The 17,470-nt window shown below is 55.5% G+C and overlaps 9 protein-coding genes across 9 annotated transcripts; 4 read left to right on the top strand and 5 right to left on the bottom strand.

Moving 5' to 3' along the window:
* Positions 1–251: 251 nt before the first annotated feature.
* Positions 252–1,799, bottom strand: ATEG_00515 (Zn(II)2Cys6 transcription factor domain-containing protein; the record flags this gene model as incomplete). The annotated part of the gene is made up of 2 exons (XM_001210601.1): positions 252–902; positions 963–1,799. 2 exons carry the CDS (start codon positions 1,797–1,799, stop codon positions 252–254), a joined length of 1,488 nt encoding a protein of 495 aa, XP_001210601.1.
* Positions 1,800–2,350: 551 nt separating this feature from the next.
* On the top strand, positions 2,351–4,009 carry ATEG_00514 (MFS transporter; the record flags this gene model as incomplete). Its single annotated transcript, XM_001210600.1, has 2 exons — positions 2,351–2,417; positions 2,493–4,009. 2 exons carry the CDS (start codon positions 2,351–2,353, stop codon positions 4,007–4,009), a joined length of 1,584 nt encoding a protein of 527 aa, XP_001210600.1.
* Positions 4,010–4,920: 911 nt separating this feature from the next.
* ATEG_00513 (cell division control protein 14) lies at positions 4,921–5,853 on the bottom strand (the record flags this gene model as incomplete). The annotated part of the gene is made up of 2 exons (XM_001210599.1): positions 4,921–5,534; positions 5,598–5,853. The coding sequence occupies 2 exons, from the start codon at positions 5,851–5,853 to the stop codon at positions 4,921–4,923; spliced, it is 870 nt and encodes a 289-aa protein (XP_001210599.1).
* A 921-nt stretch (positions 5,854–6,774) lies between these two features.
* ATEG_00512 (FPP/GGPP synthase family protein) lies at positions 6,775–7,904 on the top strand (the record flags this gene model as incomplete). Its single annotated transcript, XM_001210598.1, has 2 exons — positions 6,775–7,088; positions 7,142–7,904. The coding sequence occupies 2 exons, from the start codon at positions 6,775–6,777 to the stop codon at positions 7,902–7,904; spliced, it is 1,077 nt and encodes a 358-aa protein (XP_001210598.1).
* A 420-nt stretch (positions 7,905–8,324) lies between these two features.
* ATEG_00511 (Smr domain-containing protein) lies at positions 8,325–9,948 on the bottom strand (the record flags this gene model as incomplete). The annotated part of the gene is made up of 5 exons (XM_001210597.1): positions 8,325–8,667; positions 8,771–9,021; positions 9,114–9,280; positions 9,382–9,412; positions 9,868–9,948. 5 exons carry the CDS (start codon positions 9,946–9,948, stop codon positions 8,325–8,327), a joined length of 873 nt encoding a protein of 290 aa, XP_001210597.1.
* A 460-nt stretch (positions 9,949–10,408) lies between these two features.
* Positions 10,409–10,720, top strand: ATEG_00510 (uncharacterized protein; the record flags this gene model as incomplete). Its single annotated transcript, XM_001210596.1, has 1 exon — positions 10,409–10,720. The coding sequence occupies one exon, from the start codon at positions 10,409–10,411 to the stop codon at positions 10,718–10,720; it is 312 nt and encodes a 103-aa protein (XP_001210596.1).
* Positions 10,721–12,237: 1,517 nt separating this feature from the next.
* On the top strand, positions 12,238–13,480 carry gpaA (guanine nucleotide-binding protein subunit alpha gpaA; the record flags this gene model as incomplete). Its single annotated transcript, XM_001210595.1, has 4 exons — positions 12,238–12,355; positions 12,429–12,771; positions 12,824–13,380; positions 13,437–13,480. The coding sequence occupies 4 exons, from the start codon at positions 12,238–12,240 to the stop codon at positions 13,478–13,480; spliced, it is 1,062 nt and encodes a 353-aa protein (XP_001210595.1).
* An 859-nt stretch (positions 13,481–14,339) lies between these two features.
* Positions 14,340–15,408, bottom strand: ATEG_00508 (uncharacterized protein; the record flags this gene model as incomplete). The annotated part of the gene is made up of 2 exons (XM_001210594.1): positions 14,340–15,182; positions 15,250–15,408. 2 exons carry the CDS (start codon positions 15,406–15,408, stop codon positions 14,340–14,342), a joined length of 1,002 nt encoding a protein of 333 aa, XP_001210594.1.
* Positions 15,409–15,922: 514 nt separating this feature from the next.
* On the bottom strand, positions 15,923–16,729 carry ATEG_00507 (uncharacterized protein; the record flags this gene model as incomplete). Its single annotated transcript, XM_001210593.1, has 1 exon — positions 15,923–16,729. One exon carries the CDS (start codon positions 16,727–16,729, stop codon positions 15,923–15,925), a length of 807 nt encoding a protein of 268 aa, XP_001210593.1.
* Positions 16,730–17,470: the final 741 nt, after the last annotated feature.

The raw sequence follows: 17,470 nt of genomic DNA, 5'->3' as shown, positions 1-17,470 counted from the left end.
ACCAGAAGGAACACCAACTCCGGCGGCCGCAACTCATGTCTATAGAGACGGTCCCGCTGCTCAACACACCTCGGTCGAAATAGTCAGACATTCCGTGGTAACTGAGCAGCAAAGTACATCAACAAATACATTCATAAGTCATTCATACATGGACCAGCGTGAATCGTCAGCGCGCATATGGCAACGTTCGGTCCCGCCTGTATGCCCACCATACCAAGGAGGACGCAGTTCCGTCGGTCGAGCCCACATATTCACGAAAATTGCTCCAGCGCACAAAGAATGATGAAGGACCGAAGCGCATTGGAGTCGGCAAACCCTGCGGTCCTCGTGAATTTTGCCCGCAGATAATCCTTGGAAAACTCTGAGAAAAGCGACTGGAGCGAGGGGGGCTGATGGTGATTTGGGAGCTGCTCGCTGGTTGACAAAACGTCGGGGGTGCCTGGAGAGCCCGTGGGAGACTGCGCTGCCTGGCGCCACTCGTCTTCGGTGCGGGCACCCCATAGCCCTTGACTGCAGGGCAGGGGCATCTTCAAGATGAGCTCATCGTTGAGGGGCTCGTAGTAGGGCGACTGGCGCCCTGAGTCGAGATCGCGGTTACTGAAGAAGTTGACAACGTTAGCGAGGAAGATGGTGCGGCGGGCCGTTTCGGTGACGGCCCATTTCACCCAGGAGCCGGTGGTGTCGGTGTCGGTGTCAGGCAGGAGGGCCGTATCGTGGGACTCGAGGTAGGACCGCGAGAAACACTGGGTCATTCTGGAGAGAAAGGGCGACTTCAGCCCTCTCGTGCGTCGCCTCCGCTTCCAGCTCTCGGATTCGTCGACGGGCGCCACGCTCATCTCGAGGATCTCGTAGAGGAGCATCGCATGCAGAGCGTCCCACTGCTCCAAACAGTGGTAGGTGGGCTGATGGTCTCATGGTCAGTCCGCTGGAGGTGATCTCTCGACCGCAGCCAGAGTGCTTACATATGACTCGATCAGGCTTTGCCGTTGTGCGTCCATGGCTCGCTTGACATAGGCCGCACCGTCCTTGGTGCCCAAAGCACTTCCGCAGCAGATGGCCATGGATGTGTGCGGCAGAATTGTCATGTCCGGCACATGCTCATTGAACAGAGTGCGGTGCAGAAATGGAGAGTAGAAATCGCCCTGAAGCAGGAGTCTTGGGTACTTGCGAAGTATACGCACGTAGTTGGCCGGGTGCCCTTCGGCCCCTTCCGGACTGGATCCTGATGCCCGAGGCGAGTTCGTGGCATCCCGCGAGCCGAGCCCGGTCAGGGCGGACAGACCGGGAATCCCTGGATCCGGCGGCGCGAGGGAAGTCTCCTCAAGTAGGGGAAAGGTGGTCGGGATCGCGGCCACCGGGCCCAGAGTAAATTGGTTGACCACGCTGGTCGACGGGGATGGCAATGACGGGAGATCGACTCGATCCAGTGCCCAGAGGAAGTTCTGTGGGCTCCATGAGTCCAGAATGTCGGCGGCAGGATCGCCCAGCGGGCTGCGACGGCCCCCCAGTGACGAGAGGTCGGCAGAGAGAGACGAGGAAGAGGCCGTGGCAGAAGAGGCGACTGCCACGGACACGTACTCGCAGAGGATGCCTCGTTTCGCACAGCGGGAGCAAGTCGGTTGTGTATAGCAGCATTTGGTCTTGGCCTGGGCGCAGGCATTACACGCTTTGCGACGCACTGCGGATTTGTTTGAGCGCAGACAGCGTCGTCGATGGCGCAAGAGGAGATCACGTCGTTGGAAGCTCTTGAAACAGGAGTCGCACACGTGAGCCCCGGTGGAAGGCACGGATCGTGGCATGGTCGAAGGGCAGCATCGAGGGTGATACCGTGAGAGAGAGAACTTGACGGAGTTCTCGACTCTTCTACCTAGTAGGTAGGTGGGCAGACAAGCGCCATCCCGTGTCGGGTAACGCGCGGGCGTTTAATTGTGATTTTAGAATCTAGACTAGATACATTCTGCTCAGTAGAATGCATGACCTACCGGTGCATATTTGTCATCAATATGGAACGAACAGAATGTTACTCAATCTTGTAGTTCAATACATCTCTGTCACTGAGAGCGGGGAAACTAGAACTATAAGATCAGGAATCAGCGTGGGTGGCGGACGGCCGTTGCTTAGGGTAGCCCTAGGCATACATAGTCCCTGGACTCCGGGCAGGACACCCCTAAAGCGGTCCCCGGAGTTGGTGGTCGTGGGCCCCGGAGCTGGTGGTCGACGCCGGAGTTTGGTGGATGGCTTCAATAGCTCCCAAGTCCGATCTTGCAATGACGGTTGCGTTAAATAGAGGTACATTCCCCCTTCTTACTCCTTCGTTCTTTGGATCATTCATGGCCAACAGGCAACCATTATGCTTGCTGAGTCGAACAGTTTCAGCGAGACTCGATCGGTCTCCTCTCGTGGTGGTCTCCCGACAGGTCAGCACAGTATATAGTATACTCTGGATTTTTCTGGTTGGATTGAAAGAGAAAACTAACCATTCCGACTGACAGAAGCCACCCTCCCAGATAATGAGAAAAGCACCAAAGACGAACATGTCTACATCGCGGATACCCTCCCTCTGCGACGCCAGATCCCCTTCATCCTGACCATCTGCTCGGCCATGTACACGAATCAGCTCGGGCTGGGCCAGACCATGGACATCGTCCCGGTCATTGGGGACTGGTACGGCATCACCAACAGCAACGAGCTGTCGTGGCTCGTGGCCGGCTACAGCTTGACGATTGGCACCTTTGTCCTGATTGCCGGCCGGCTGGGCGACGACTTCGGACACAAGAAGATGTTCGTCATCGGCATGGGCTGGTACGCGCTGTGGACGCTCGTCTGCGGTCTGGCCGTCTATTCCACGCAGGTTCTCTTCATCTTCGCCCGCGTCTTCCAGGGCATAGGCCCAGCCGTGACCCTGCCCAACGCGATCGCCATCCTCGGCCAGTCGTACGCCCCGGGTCCGCGCAAGAACATGGCCTTTGCCTTCTTCGGCGGCAGCGCCCCCTTCGGCGCCATCTCCGGCTTCGCAACGGGCGGCCTGTTTGCGTTGGCCTGGTGGCCGTGGGCGTACTGGAGCGCGGCCATCGCCCTCGCCGGTCTGGCCGTGGGGGCTATCTGGACCATCCCACCGCAGTTGATGAGCACCACGCGCAAAACGCGGACGCTGGGCCAGAAGATCGCACACCTCGACCTGCCCGGCTGCGTCACCGGCGTCGCCGCGCTGGTCTTGATCAACTTCGCGTGGAACCAGGCCGCCGGGGTCGGCTGGCAAGAACCATACGTCTATGCGAGCTTCCTACTGGGGTGCGTCTTTGCGGCCGCCTTCTTCTGGGTGGAATTGCACTGGTCGCCAGATCCCATTCTGCCCCTGGCGGCCTTCAACGCCGACATTGCCTTCGTGCTGGGCTGCACCGCCTGCGGCTGGGCGGCCTTTGGCATCTGGGTGTACTACGCCGCCGTCTTCGTCATGGAGCTGAACGGCGTCAGCCCGCTGCTCCTTGCCGCCTGGTACAGCCCGGTGATCCCCTCGGGGCTCGGCGCGGCGCTCGCGGTGGGCAAGCTGCTCGGGCGGGTCTCGGCCGCATGGGTCATGGTTGTCGGAATGGTCGCGTACTTGATCGGGTCGATTCTGATTGCCAGCATGCCGACGCACCAGATCTACTGGGGCAATTTCTTCTGGAGCGTGCTCATCATCTGCGTCGGTATGGACTCGTCCTTTCCCGCCGCGACGATTATCTTCTCGGATGCCGTGCCCGCCCAGTACCAGGGCATCGGCGCCAGTGTGGTCATGACCGTCGTGAACTATAGTATCTCCCTTGGGCTGGGCTTTGCCGGGACAGTGGAGCGCAAGATCAACAACGGGGGTCATACACATGACGATAAGAAGAAGGGATACCGTGGTGCATTCTACTTCGAGGTCGGGTTGGCCGGGTTGGGCCTGATGATGAGTCTTGCCTTCGTGGTCAAGGATAACTTGCGCAAGGCCAAGGTAGCTGCTGCGTCTGAGGCACAGCGTGTTTAAAGGCGAGACTGCGGGTGAAGGAATGGGATGAGTGTTGTTCTACGTCTAGTTGTATATTCTACTTCCCAGCTTTGGAGAATAACATGCATTAAAAGACACGTATAGTACATCTAGTTTGACATATAGTATAGAAACATAAAGGAAGGACCCCTGTCAAGTTCTGCATCAAGCGGCGAAGATATATCTATATCGATAGTCGGTTCGCAAGACTGAAAAGAGAATTTCCGCAAGTAATACCATGCGTGGGTAGCGCATATACTGATGGCAGGATAAATGTGGTCATTGCCAAAAGTTCTCACAGAGGCAAAAGATTGACGAAGCGGAGAAAACGGAAATTGGAAGATCTTGATCTCGATCGATTCAGAAGACTAGATCATGTTTGGTGTTTAAGGCGAATGGGCCAAACAAAAGATAACCAACGGACCTCTGCCTTCGCGTCGGATCTTGACATATGCGCCAGATGGGGTCTTCCAGATCAACCAGACCTTCTGCCACTCGATCCTGACAATCTGACGAACGCCCGAGTCCAGAGACCTGTACAGGCTTCCAACGGGCTTGGGTGGGCCTGCATTCATTTATTAAGCGCTTCCATGACGAAGCCCAGCTGCCTCCCCTCGACGAGTTCCATCCTCAATGGGGAGATTTCACATGCACGTTATTCTCCAGTTCCTCCAGCGGTGCGCGAACCAGCGATGGTGAAAATACGTGGGAGACCTCGCGGTTCATGGAACAAAACAACGCGGAACCCCTCGAGGTTTGAAGTCGTCGACCAACACTGGAGACGCAGGCGAGAAAGGAGGGAAAGGTAGTGAGAGACAGCGACCTAGAAAACCCGTCCAACCATACCGTGAACCATACACGCCGTCGCTCAATAAACAGTAGTACGAATTGAATGATGCATCCTATCCCGTTCAATAGACGGTCGCGCCAAAGGGCGCCGTTTCCTTGAGATCCTCCACCAGGTCTTCCACGTTGTTGAGATACCTCCCGAGGAGCGCCTGCTTCTCATCCGTCGTCCGCGTGTCTCGACTGCCCCTCGGGCCATGGGGACCGCCCGGCACATTGACGCTCCTGGACACCGGTCCCCCGAGCTTGCTGGGACTCCGCTGCAGTCCCGTATTGGGGGCGCTCACCGCGGTCATGGGCGTCTCGGGCATGAGGTAGAAGTACAGAAACTCGACCAGTTTGAGCTTGACTTCGCGGGAGGTGGCGCGCTGCTTGAACAAGGAGGTCACGGTGAGCAGGCCGTCCAGCTCTTCAAAGGTGCGCGTGTTGGCGGGGTGGTCGAGGAGGGCGGTCACGAGGGTGAGGAGAGTGGCGGATTGGATGGCCGGGCAATTGATCGGATCCAGCAGGTCCAGGAGGATGTTCATGTAGATTTCGCGGGCGAAGAGGGTGCGCGACGGCGGGTGGAGCAGCAGCGCGCCTTGGATCAGGTCCAGGGTCGAGATGATGAGGAGATCGTTGGTGCCGTTACTCCCACGACCGAGGAGATGCTCCAGACAAGTCACCAGACGCATTGCGACTGTCTCGCTACGTTAGCGTACCACGTCGCGGCGGCAGGACAGCATGACCTCGGGGCACGTACCATTCCACTGAAATCCCTCCTGCAATTTGAAAAACTCCCTGAAGGCGGGATCGTCCTTGAGCTCGGACAGAGCCTTGGGGGGCGGTTGTGGAGCACCGAAGGACAACAGCGACCTCCGTTTGTCAGACACTGGCTGTTTCGACTTGGACAAACATATCTGCGCCAGAAGGCCCTCGACCTGACGTAAGCCTTTGCGGACCTTGCTTGGCTCGTACGAGGAAAGATAGTCGAACGAATGGGCCAGTAAAGTCTCCATGGGAGAGGATAGAGGTAGCAGATAGGAATTCACTGTTGACTGTTGGGATTGAAATAGGATGAGAAGAAGAATGCGAGAGACGAGAGACCGCAAACAAATGCTTGTTCTGGCCGGGTGCCAAGAAAGATGGAACCAAGACTGATGTAAGAGAGGGCCCCAGGGTCTTGAGAAGAATAGTTAGAGCATCTGGATGATAAATACTAGTCAGTTAGTAGCTCTTCAGCTGGCGATGAGGCTGGAGTTCGTCTCCACCGCCAGCAAAGCGCCCCATGGTTGCCGGGGGAACAGGTGATCTTCATCTTCAGCCAGCCATGACGTTGATTCTTTTATGTTCATCCCGGGGGATGCACTGCGCACGGAGTAGAACTGGGGGGGTTTTGTAGAGATTGAGAGCAACAGTGTTGATTTGTTTACTATCTAACGGAGGGCCAGGTCAGAAACCGAAAAATAATTGAATGCCCCCCCATTTCTCTGTTCCGAACAAAGGGTAGGTAGCCCTACCGCCTGGCCACAAAGGCTAGTATTAGTCAGTGCATCCATGACAAACTAACTAAATATAGTTAGTGACTATGGATCAACAGTACGGCCGAGGACCCGGTTGCACAAATCCATTATCCATGCTTATTCATTGCTTAGGTAGCTAGTTATGTAAATATGTGACTTATGATGGTGTTACTAACACTACTACCTACTACGTCCTTGTACATACTCGTTATCTGTCACATGTGATCTTCGACGTCACGTTTCTTCGAGCGTTCTCCGCATCTTCACTCTGACAGCCTGCAGCGCCTATATATGACAGCTGGCTGTTCTGCATCATCATCACAGCTCATATCCCTCTGCTATCTATCGGATATATGCACCCCTCAGCCACCCCTCAACCACCCCTGCATCCCGAACAAATCTCACCTCATCTCACCCATGTCGTTCTCAGACTCCCACTTCCCCCCCGCTTCGATCCCCCCGCGCGTCAGCTCCGCCGGCATGGGCAGCCATCCCTCTCGTCGCCACGCCCGCAATCGCTCCAGCGTCGACGGCACCAAGTACAAAGATGGCCTGTGGTCAGCCGAGAATGAGAGGATCCTGATGGGACCATACGACTACCTGTTGCAGCATCCGGGAAAAGACATCCGCCGGCAGCTGATCAACGCCTTTGATGCCTGGCTGCAGGTGCCGCCGGATAGTCTCGCCATCATTAATAAGGTGGTTGCGATGCTGCACACCTCATCTCTCCTGTACGCCCAAATATTTCGATTTGTATGGGCGAATTCTCACTGGACTTCTCTAGCATCGACGATGTCGAAGACTCCTCCGCTCTCCGCCGCGGCATCCCCGTCGCGCACAGCATCTACGGCACCGCACAAACCATCAACTCCGCCAACTACGTCTACTTTCTCGCGCTCCAGGAGCTGCAGAAGCTCAACAACCCCGCCGCCATCGACATCTACGTGAAGGAGTTGCTGAACCTGCACCGCGGCCAGGGCATGGAGCTTTTCTGGCGCGACACCCTCACCTGCCCCACCGAAGACGAGTACCTGCAGATGGTCGGCAACAAAACCGGCGGCCTGTTCCGCTTGGCGGTCAAGCTCATGCAGGCCGAGAGCAAGACCGGCAAGGACTGCGTCAGCCTCGTCAACGTCCTGGGCCTCATCTTCCAGATCTGCGACGACTACCTCAACCTCGCCAACACCACCTACGCCGAGAGCAAGGGTTTCTGCGAGGACCTGACCGAGGGCAAGTTCTCCTTCCCCATCATCCACAGCATCCAGTCCAACCCCCAGAACCACCAGCTGCTCAGCATCCTCAAGCAGCGCACCACCGTCGAGGAGGTCAAGATGTACGCCATCAGCTACATGGAGAGCACCGGCAGCTTCGTCTACACCCAGAACGTCGTCCGCGAGCTGCGCGACAAGGCCCTCAACCTCATCGACGAGATTGACAACAGTGGACATGGCAAGCAGCCCGAGGGACAGAACGGCGCCATGGTCCGCGCCATTCTCGACAAAATCACCGCTACCACCCTCAAGGAGTACACCGGTGCGGGGAAATAGACCGGGAGCATTCATCCCTTTCTTTTTTTGATTAACCCTTGGTGTAACGAACAGGTGATGGACAGTTTAGCGTTGCGATGCAGTTCCCCGCGCGCGCGCGGAACGTATGATGCCCCATGGATCATGATTGATGACAGCAATTTGAAGATACCTAGACATGTTCTTTTTGGTGTAGGACAGGATCCAGACGGGTCTTTTCTTTTGGTCACGAAGAGTTAGATTTTTTGATTTTGGCTCTAATATGATGTGAAAATTTGCTCGTCCTCTGGGTATACCGATCCAAAAAGCAGTTGACAGCGGACGTTGCAGAAAAAGTACTCCAGAAGATCTTAGCCTAGTCTTCTCGCGTGCATTACCCAAAAACAGTACCTGTTGTATATATCCGTAACATCAAGACAAGTAGATCGTTGATCGCGTCGACTACATCACCACACAGCAAGCCTTCTCCAGCTTGCGCATGACACGAGGCAGAACCGCATTGACCACCTGCTCGACCGGGTCCTGCTGTTGCTGCTGCTGGTGATGTTGTTGGTGCTGCGGGTGCGACTGCTGCCCAGGATACTGGTGGTGGGACGGGGTGTGATGACCACCGCTGCTGCCACCGGCCGCAGCCAGATCGGCCGGACCGCCCGTCAGATTGACATAGATGCGGCCGGCGTTTTCCTCCGTCGTGTACTGCAGACCGAGTTCCCGGCACACCTGCTCGACGCGCGGCTTGATCTTCTGAACATGGTGGGCGGAATGGTTGCCCTTGCCCACGATCCTGCGACACCGCGGCGGTTAGCCCAGTCATGTTGAACAATGTGCGCCGGTCTGAACAGACGCGCGACAAAGGATCAGGTCGGCGGCGAGGGAGGAAAACTCACACATGGAGGTGTGTCTGGCCGTGGGCTTTGGCGTATTTAATGCGCTCTTCGAGGATCTCCTCGGCCTCCTCAACGAACTGGCCGTGGAGATCAATGGTGTCGGCCGCGACTCGGCCATTGGCATTGTTTTCGCGAAAGATGAACTCCGATGCTTGCTTGTTGTATTCGTCCATCTTGCGGCCGTGGGCTTTGCCCTGTTCCGAGAGTTCCTTGGCCCTTGCGCCATCGCCGCTGGTATACGCCTCTTGCGACTGCGGTCGTTAGTCTGGTGATGCGCCCGTTATTTGGAAAGGGTGTGGATCGCTGCCGGAGGAGGGAGGGATAGGCGGAAGAGGAGGCGCACCCGTTGAAAGCATGAATTGCGCTTGGAAGCCTCCTGGCGGGCGAGGTCGCGTAAACGATCGTATTCCGCTTCAGCGTCGTTGCTTTGCTCGTGGTTGAAGGCTGGATTCCCCGATGGGGATGGAGTCAGTCGGTGGAAAGTGCGCGAGCGCAGGAATGCGGTCGGTTCTCACCCCGAGGGCCCATGTAGGACATTTCGTGCATTTTGAAGGGGGTATATTCGGATGCGACAGAGATCGAAATCTCGGTGGACGATGCCGTGAACGAACGGGTATTGACGGGCGCTTGTATAAATGAGTACTGTATATATGTATAAAATTGTATGAAGAAGGTCTAATACAAAAGAGGGTCTATCAGAACATCTGGGTCACTGCATCGAGAACGAGGCGGATGTTCGTGAGCATTCAAGCGAAACGAGGGAGAGATCGGATCGCGGATCGGAGGAATCAATCAATCTCTGGGAGTTGGCGGTGGAGCCTGATCGAGGTACCAGGGATCATCACCCAAGCGCAGTCGCCACTACGTTCTCTAGTTGCAGGTGCAATCCGACCAGTCCAGAGGTCTGCGGCTAAGATGTTCTCATCGAGAGTCTTCTTTTCTTATTTCGGTTAGGCTTCTCGTCTTTCCGCTGGGATCATGGGGACGATAGAGCGATACGGGACTAGGTACCCGACCGCATGGATCGGAATTTCGTCAATAGAATCCACACAGGAGGCACTCATTGTACTCGGACGAACATGTGAGTAAGCACATACTTCAAACCGCCTGATAAAGAGTGGTAAAGAGTGAAAGGAACGGGTCCAGGAGAGCGGACAAAACAACATAGCGTGCGGCATGGAAGACGACTAGAAGCAATAGAGGGTGGAGAGGGTCGCCTAGTCTGCTGGCAGAACCATGGTTACTGTCCGGATTGGATGGGTTCGACCTCCGCTCAAAAAAAAGATCGGAGAAACGATAGAAGGGCCATGATGGAGAGTGTGTGGAGGACACACGGAGGAGTCTCCGTCAGGACGAGAGGATCTATCACATCAGATGCTGTGATCGGAGCCCACGAACACCAAATGACGCTTATCAGTCGGAGAGTTTGTAGATGGGATGATTATGTAAAGCACGCTCTGGGGAGACCAAGATCGACACCAGCAAAAGGTCCAGTGGGGATTACCGTACTGTACGGAGTATCATATCAAAGCTGGCCCTGATTTTCATTCGGGGCTCAGGTACCAATGAGGAAGCACAAGAGAGACCATGCGGACTAGTGCTTCGTAGGAAGTGGGCTTTCTCCTCCACGCTCTATCCATGGTTGGCATCCTGGAGAATCGAGGGCGTCAACCGGTGGACGAGAGCGGCCTCAATTTTGTGGTCCGGCGGGAACCCGAAACCTTCTGGAAAAGCTGGTGGAAGGCGATGGAGAAATCAGGAGCATCTGTTATCATCCCGACCTTTGTCGTGTGTCAAGTCGACCAGACAACACCTGAGATCATGTTTGGCCTGATACAACAGACGACACATGTTGACGGATGTTCCGCCATTGTCCGAACGGAGATGCGGTTTGAAACGTGTGACAAGACCAATTGGAAACCGCGCCTCCTAGGGCTTGTGCCGAACTGACTTGGGTTCTTCAGCAGTGATAAGGGAGAATCCCCGATATCAACCCCATACTGATAGACACTCACGCGTCATGCCGAATCGGAAACCCTAAGCGAATGAAGTCATCGGATGGATGTACAGAGTATGCAACAGAACGATCACATCGGTTAAGCCTAGACGGTAATGGTGTGCTTGGGGTGGTTGTCTGATCATGGTATGGTCTCAGGTACTAGCTCCTCCCAAGAGTGCCGGCATGGCGGATCTGCAGGACCGGAAATTACCCCAGTTGTAGAGAGTACACAATGGACGACCTCACTTCCCGGTGAAGTGTTGATGGAAAAGATGGTTGATACTCCGGATGAGAATACTTCCTCATGAAGAAGTACGCCGGAGGAGAATGGTTCAAGAAGACAAGAGTCCGGAGGGAGGCTGCAGACGCGATGGAGACGATGAAAATTATCCCGATGCTCATCCACCGCGCTAACAGGCAGGAAGTTCAAGTTGTGATCGAAATCGTCGGAGAGGATCCACTCGCCAAAAGGGGATGTCTCAGGGAATATCCTCATTGGACCACTCTTGGTGAGACCCCACTCTCCCGGGGCATCTGCCACCAATCGTTCCATCTCCAGTCCCCCACTCCCCCCTAATAGCTCCGTTTCATTGGTGTATCGTTCCAGAAATGAAATCCCCAACTCTCCTCCTTTTTTTTCCTTCTCTGACGCACGCCCCGCTTCTTCCCTCTTACCTACTCTTTTCCTACCATTTCCCCCCCCTTACTGAGCTTACCTCTCCTGATTCTAACCTACTCTTCCTCTTCCTCTCCTTTTCGTCTTCCTTTTGCTTCCTTCAGCAAACCCGCCATAATCACTTCGTCCTAATTGGGGTGGTCATTGTGAGATCTAGAATTCATTCTTCTGAGTTCTTTTCTTTTTCTGTTCGATCCTTTCCCTACTTTCGCCTCTCTCTCGCTTCCTCCTTTCGCCCATTACGCCGCTCTCCGTTACCTAGGTGTATTACTGTTTCACCTTTTCTTCGCCTCCTTTCTGCTTAGTCCCGAAAAGTTGCGCGCCCATCACATCCAATTTTTCCACCCCCCTTGCCTTCCGTTCTTCTCTCGGTGCTTGGGTTCTTCTGCAAATTGCAGCCCTGATTTCATCCAATTCGCCTTTGTTGTCGAAGTACCCGGTTCATTCGCCTCGCTTTGGTGTTGGGTAAGTCGCTGTCCGTGTTGTGACCGCTCCCTGATAGATCCACTGCACACTCCTTGCATCGGCACGATCACTCGTCCTGCGAACAACGTCCTTTTCTGCTGGTTTCATTTCCTTTTGTGATGTTTCTTCCAATTGTGGCCCGTCGCAGTTTTGTCCCACGTTGACGGTCACCGACTATCTGGTTTCGATCCGGCGGTGCGCGGAGAATTCCCCTGGGCTAACTTGGCTTTCTCCTCTAGCTGCCATCAACCATTCCTCCCGTCCCACTTCGACTTTCTTCATCTTTACGTCGCCTTTAATCTACCCTGATATTTCAATACCGCCAGCATGGGTTGTGGAATGAGTACCGAGGATAAGGAGGGGAAGGCCCGGAACGAGGAGATTGAGAACCAGCTCAAGCGGGACAAGATGTTGCAGCGGAACGAGATCAAGATGCTTCTTCTCGGTATGCCGACCCCTTTCACCTGGCGATGACGGCGTCGTTTGGTTTGGTCCGGTCATTAACGGTCGCGGTTCAGGAGCGGGAGAGTCGGGCAAGTCGACAATCCTCAAGCAGATGAAGCTGATCCACGAGGGCGGATACTCCCGGGATGAACGGGAATCCTTCAAGGAGATCATTTACAGCAACACGGTGCAGTCGATGCGTGTCATTCTCGAAGCGATGGAGTCGTTGGAACTGCCCCTGGAAGATGCCCGTAACGAATACCATGTGCAAACCATCTTCATGCAGCCCGCTCAAATCGAAGGCGAGACTCTTCCCCCGGAGGTCGGCAACGCGATCGGAGCCTTGTGGCGGGATACTGGTGTCCAGGAGTGTTTCAAGCGGTCTCGCGAATACCAACTGAACGACTCCGCTAAATAGTGAGTCTCGCCATGGCTCGTTGGGATCTGGTTCATTCACTAACCGTCGCAGCTACTTCGATGCCATTGAGCGCATCGCTCAACCTGATTACCTCCCGACCGATCAGGATGTCCTCCGCTCCCGTGTTAAGACGACCGGTATCACCGAAACTACCTTCATCATTGGCGACTTGACCTACCGGATGTTCGACGTGGGTGGTCAGCGGTCCGAGCGGAAGAAGTGGATTCACTGCTTCGAGAACGTCACGACCATTCTCTTCCTCGTCGCCATCTCCGAGTACGACCAGCTGTTGTTCGAAGATGAGACCGTCAACCGTATGCAGGAAGCCCTCACCCTGTTCGACTCGATTTGCAACTCCCGGTGGTTCGTCAAGACCTCCATCATTCTGTTCCTCAACAAGATCGACCGCTTCAAGGAGAAGCTGCCCGTCAGCCCGATGAAGAACTATTTCCCCGACTACGAGGGTGGCGCTGACTACGCCGCGGCTTGCGACTACATCCTCAACCGTTTCGTCTCTCTGAACCAGGCAGAGCAGAAGCAGATCTACACCCACTTCACATGCGCCACTGACACCACGCAGATCCGGTTCGTCATGGCCGCAGTCAATGGTAAGTCTAACCCACCCAGCCACCTCAGCTGACCCCGTCGCTAACGTGCCATGCAGATATCATCATCCAAGAGAACCTCCGTCTGTGTGGTCTCATCTAATGACTGATATCCTTTGATTTGGTACGGTTTCTTTCTACTTTTAGACCGTGAGCTACGTGGGTTGTAATTCTGTCTTTTGATATTGGATGTGTTCCTTATACCTTGTCGCAATCTTGAAGACCCGGCGTTGAGACATTCATTTGTCTTTTTCTTTTTTCTTTTCCTTATTAATTTCTATTCCCTTTGTCTTGAAATGATATCTAGCCGGCTCTTTGTTATCAGCATTACCGATATCCATCCCATGACACAGAGCAGGAGTTTCTTTGTTACCCCCATCTTTTCTCCATAAGCAGCGGGTTAGCTGTGGAAGTCTACTGGTGTTCTGGAGCAGACCAGGAGCTGATCCTTCTGATGCTGTCATGGAATTCCTGGTGGATATATCTTTTCTTGTCGTCTTTGTGTCCTGTTACCCTCTCTTGTGATTTACCCTTTCCTTTTTGTCATGTGTTTCTGATTTGGAAGCTGGATATCCCATCATCTCTTGGTGCCCCTCGTCATCAACTTGTATGTAAATCATATATCACGCATCTTTCCTTGGTCTCTCTCCACCGAAAGCTACGAGCGACGGGTCCGGACGCGGGAATGGCGATGTCCTTATCATGTGTCATGCTGGGTCGGTCATGGGTATAGTCAGAGCCTAGAAGGATGAAATGTCTCCTTGTACTTTGAGTTGTGGCTGTGAATAGAAGCGAGAAAGCTGGAGTTGAAGCTGAAAATAAGGTAATCTAGAAAGCAAAATTCACTCCCCGCAGGTATCGCTCGTAGAATCGGTCAAGGATGTATCCTCCATCTAGGCTAAAGATGCTAGAATCAAATGAGCACCAGAACTCCTACCAACCAAACTGAAGCAGACGCTAAATCAGAACCGCAACTTCGGTCCCAGAAACACGATCAAGACCGCAACCAGCCACAGCCCAAAGATCCACGCATACAGCATCATCCGCCCCCACCAGCCCTTGCCCTCGGTCATTCGCCGCAGCATGCCCATGCGCCGCCCGGCCGCCTCCATATTGCTCGTCGTCCGGTCGATCCCCTCCACCGCCCGCTGCAGCACCGACTTCTCCGACTCCAGCGACGACTGGAACGCCTGCGACGACGTCTTCAGCTGCGTCGCGAGCGACAAAAGCGAATTGGTGAGTTCCTCCTGTTCGGCGCGATGGTCGGTGAGCGTCTGTTCCCTGGCTTGGAGCCTGGACGTGTCCGCAGGGGACGGGGACTGCGGGCGATGTCCATGGAGGGAGGAGCCCGTCGCCGTCGCCTGTGCGTCTGCCGGTGCATGGCTGCGGTTGCGAAGCGTCGATGTGGCAGCCGTGGTCGACATAGGTGGTTCGGCGGCCGTCGTCGTCGTTGCTGCTGTTGGTAGTGCTGTCGGCGCAGCTCCCGTGGCCTGCGGCGTAGTCTGTGACGGTGTCGCGGCGTCACTGTCCCGATCTACCCCCTCATCGGATGTGTTTCCCTCGTCGGGCGTGCCTAGCAACAAATCCTCCACTGCGTCTGCCTCCGACTCCTCGTCGTCGTCATGCTGCTGGGTCCCGCGCAGCTCAGCCTCGGCCTGGACGTCATCCAGCACCTGCTGCAGGCGCTTGAGGGTCTGGCGGTGGCGGGAGAGGTCGGTTTGGAGCTCGTGGCGGCGGTCGAGGGGTTTGATCTGGGGGAGGCTCCGTTCGAGGGCGTGGAGGTGGGTGCGGGCGTAGTCGATGTTCTATTTCGCCGTTAACATTCAATTCTCTCGGTGTAGCGGGGCAAAGGGGGGATAAGCTGGCACGTACAGCCCCGACTCGCATCCGCTGCAGCTCCGACTGGCGCAGCGGCTTCAGGTCCGCGGCCGGTGACAGGAGGTTGTGTTCGAGGCGCGCAAACAGACGGGTCAGACTGAGGATCGCCAGGTCCGTCGAGTCCCCTATTGCCTCGTAGGTGGTTATCGTCATTTTGTAGGCGTGGTTGGAGTGTATGCGTGTATGAGGGGAGAGCGTTGGGTACAAACCTACGGAGTAAAGTAATGTCGTTTGGTGCGGAGGGTATGCATGTGGATGACTAAGCTGTGTCTGCATAGAGATGCATCTTAGCAGCCATACGAAACATCTTCCATAGACGATAGATAGGGAATGTCTAGGGCAAATACGTAGGGGGTTATCTACTCGGATACTCCTACTAGGGAGATATGATCAGAGCGTGATTCCCTAACTTTGGTTTATATAAGGATCGTCAATCATCACCAGCAAAGCAGAGCAAGCTGAAAAAAAATGTCAAGCGTGCGAACAGCCCACCAGTCCAGCCCCGTCTCGCTAGGTAATCGTGTGCGCCTGGATCGGGGACTGTCACTGGTCATAGAGAAAGCACGGCAAACAAACGAACCAAAAGGCCTGTAGAACCCGGAAACGTACTCCGTATATGTACCCGCACCGCAGAACGAACCGCAACAAAACCGAGTCAGCCCGAACGCTAGCTGTACTCCATCATCACGCGGCGCCACGCGCGCGCGCCCTCCTCGTCCACGCCGTATAGATGCTGCACCGTCTGGCTGCGCTTCTGGACGGGCTGCGGCTCGCCCGCCCCAGACACGCCGCCAGCCAGTTCGGGGAGATCATCTGGACGCCACCCAGTCGGTGAGAAGGCACTCGACTGCGGGTCGTCGAGCGCCGCGCACGACTCGTCAGACGAGCCAGACGGACGGAGCGTCCGATCTGACCACGCCAGCTCTATTGAACGCGCGCCACCACCGCCGCGGCCCTCGCCGCGGCCAGGCACGCCATTAGCGTGCGGTGGTGGATCAACGGAGCCTAGCACGTCGCCTGTGGCCGCCAGGCACGCTGGCGCCGCGGCGGCGCCGGCAGCGGCAGTGGTGGTGGTGGTGGTGGTGGCCCGGGCCCGCCGCTCGCGGCTCAGCACCGCGGCGAGATAACCACTCGACGGCAACGGGGTCAGTTGGGACAGCGGCTGCAGGATATCGCAGGCCGAAGGAAGAGACGGCAGGCCGTCGCGCGGTGATGATGGCGGGTGGGCGTCCGTCGAGGGATCGCGGCCCACCACCGCCAGGTCTGCTCGTTCCTTGCCACCGTAATTGGGCGGGTTCGGGTCCATTTGCCTCTTGGGGGCTGCTGTTGGTGTGAATCGCCCGCCTCGGACACGCCGTCTGATACGCTGTACCAGAATCGCGATGCAGAGCACGCACGCAATCGGAAAGGTAATTCCAAATAGATAGATCTCGAGATCCGCGACGGTGGACCGGGGGTCATTCCTGGGGCCCATCGCATGGGTCGCTGTCGTCTCGACCACTTGCCTCCCCGACTGAAGGAGGCGACTTCCACCACGACGAGACTGTAGTCGTTGGAGGTCTTGATGCTGTAGGTTGATTCAGACGACGATTCTAGACTCAGTCCTGAAATCCTGAAAAATGCGAATGATGGTGGGTTGACCCTCGATATGAACTAGTATAGCTTCAGCACTGTCAGGTGTAGAGCAAGAACAAGAGTCTGACCACAAATTTTCAAGAGATTCTTCTTGGCTTTGATATTGTCTTCAATATTATGGAGTCGACATGGACCATAAATCAAGAAAAGAAGGCTGATGATGTGAGACGTGATGGCATATACTACCTCTTATAGTTGCTCAGGACTGCCCCAATGCAGGATAGGATCTAAGTAAACCCAAAAGCAAAGAAAATCACATCCCGGTCTGCGAACGGCCCGGCGAGGGAAGTACCAGATTCTAATAGTATTTCAGGCAAGAACGAGAACTAATGCAGACGACTCCACCATGCAGGGACTCTCACACAAAGGGCGGCATGTCTGAAGCAGTGCTAATCTGGGAGAAGGGGAGGGAGGGGGGCCCTTCTGGAGCCAGGCCCGACTCCAGCTGTGTCAGGACCAGCCACGAGAGCTTGCTACGAGCCGAGTCTACGGCAGTCTCCAAATCCATGGCTGTCATAGGACAGGGATGGTCCAAAAAGCTGGGAAGAACGTCGGATATTCAGCTGTTGTGAGAGTGCGC

Source organism: Aspergillus terreus, genomic scaffold (assembly GCF_000149615.1).
Source record: "Aspergillus terreus NIH2624 scaffold_1 genomic scaffold, whole genome shotgun sequence".
Lineage (NCBI taxonomy): Eukaryota > Fungi > Ascomycota > Eurotiomycetes > Eurotiales > Aspergillaceae > Aspergillus > Aspergillus terreus.
The sequence above is the reverse complement of the archived record's forward strand: the minus strand, read 5'-3'. Positions and strand labels throughout refer to the sequence as shown.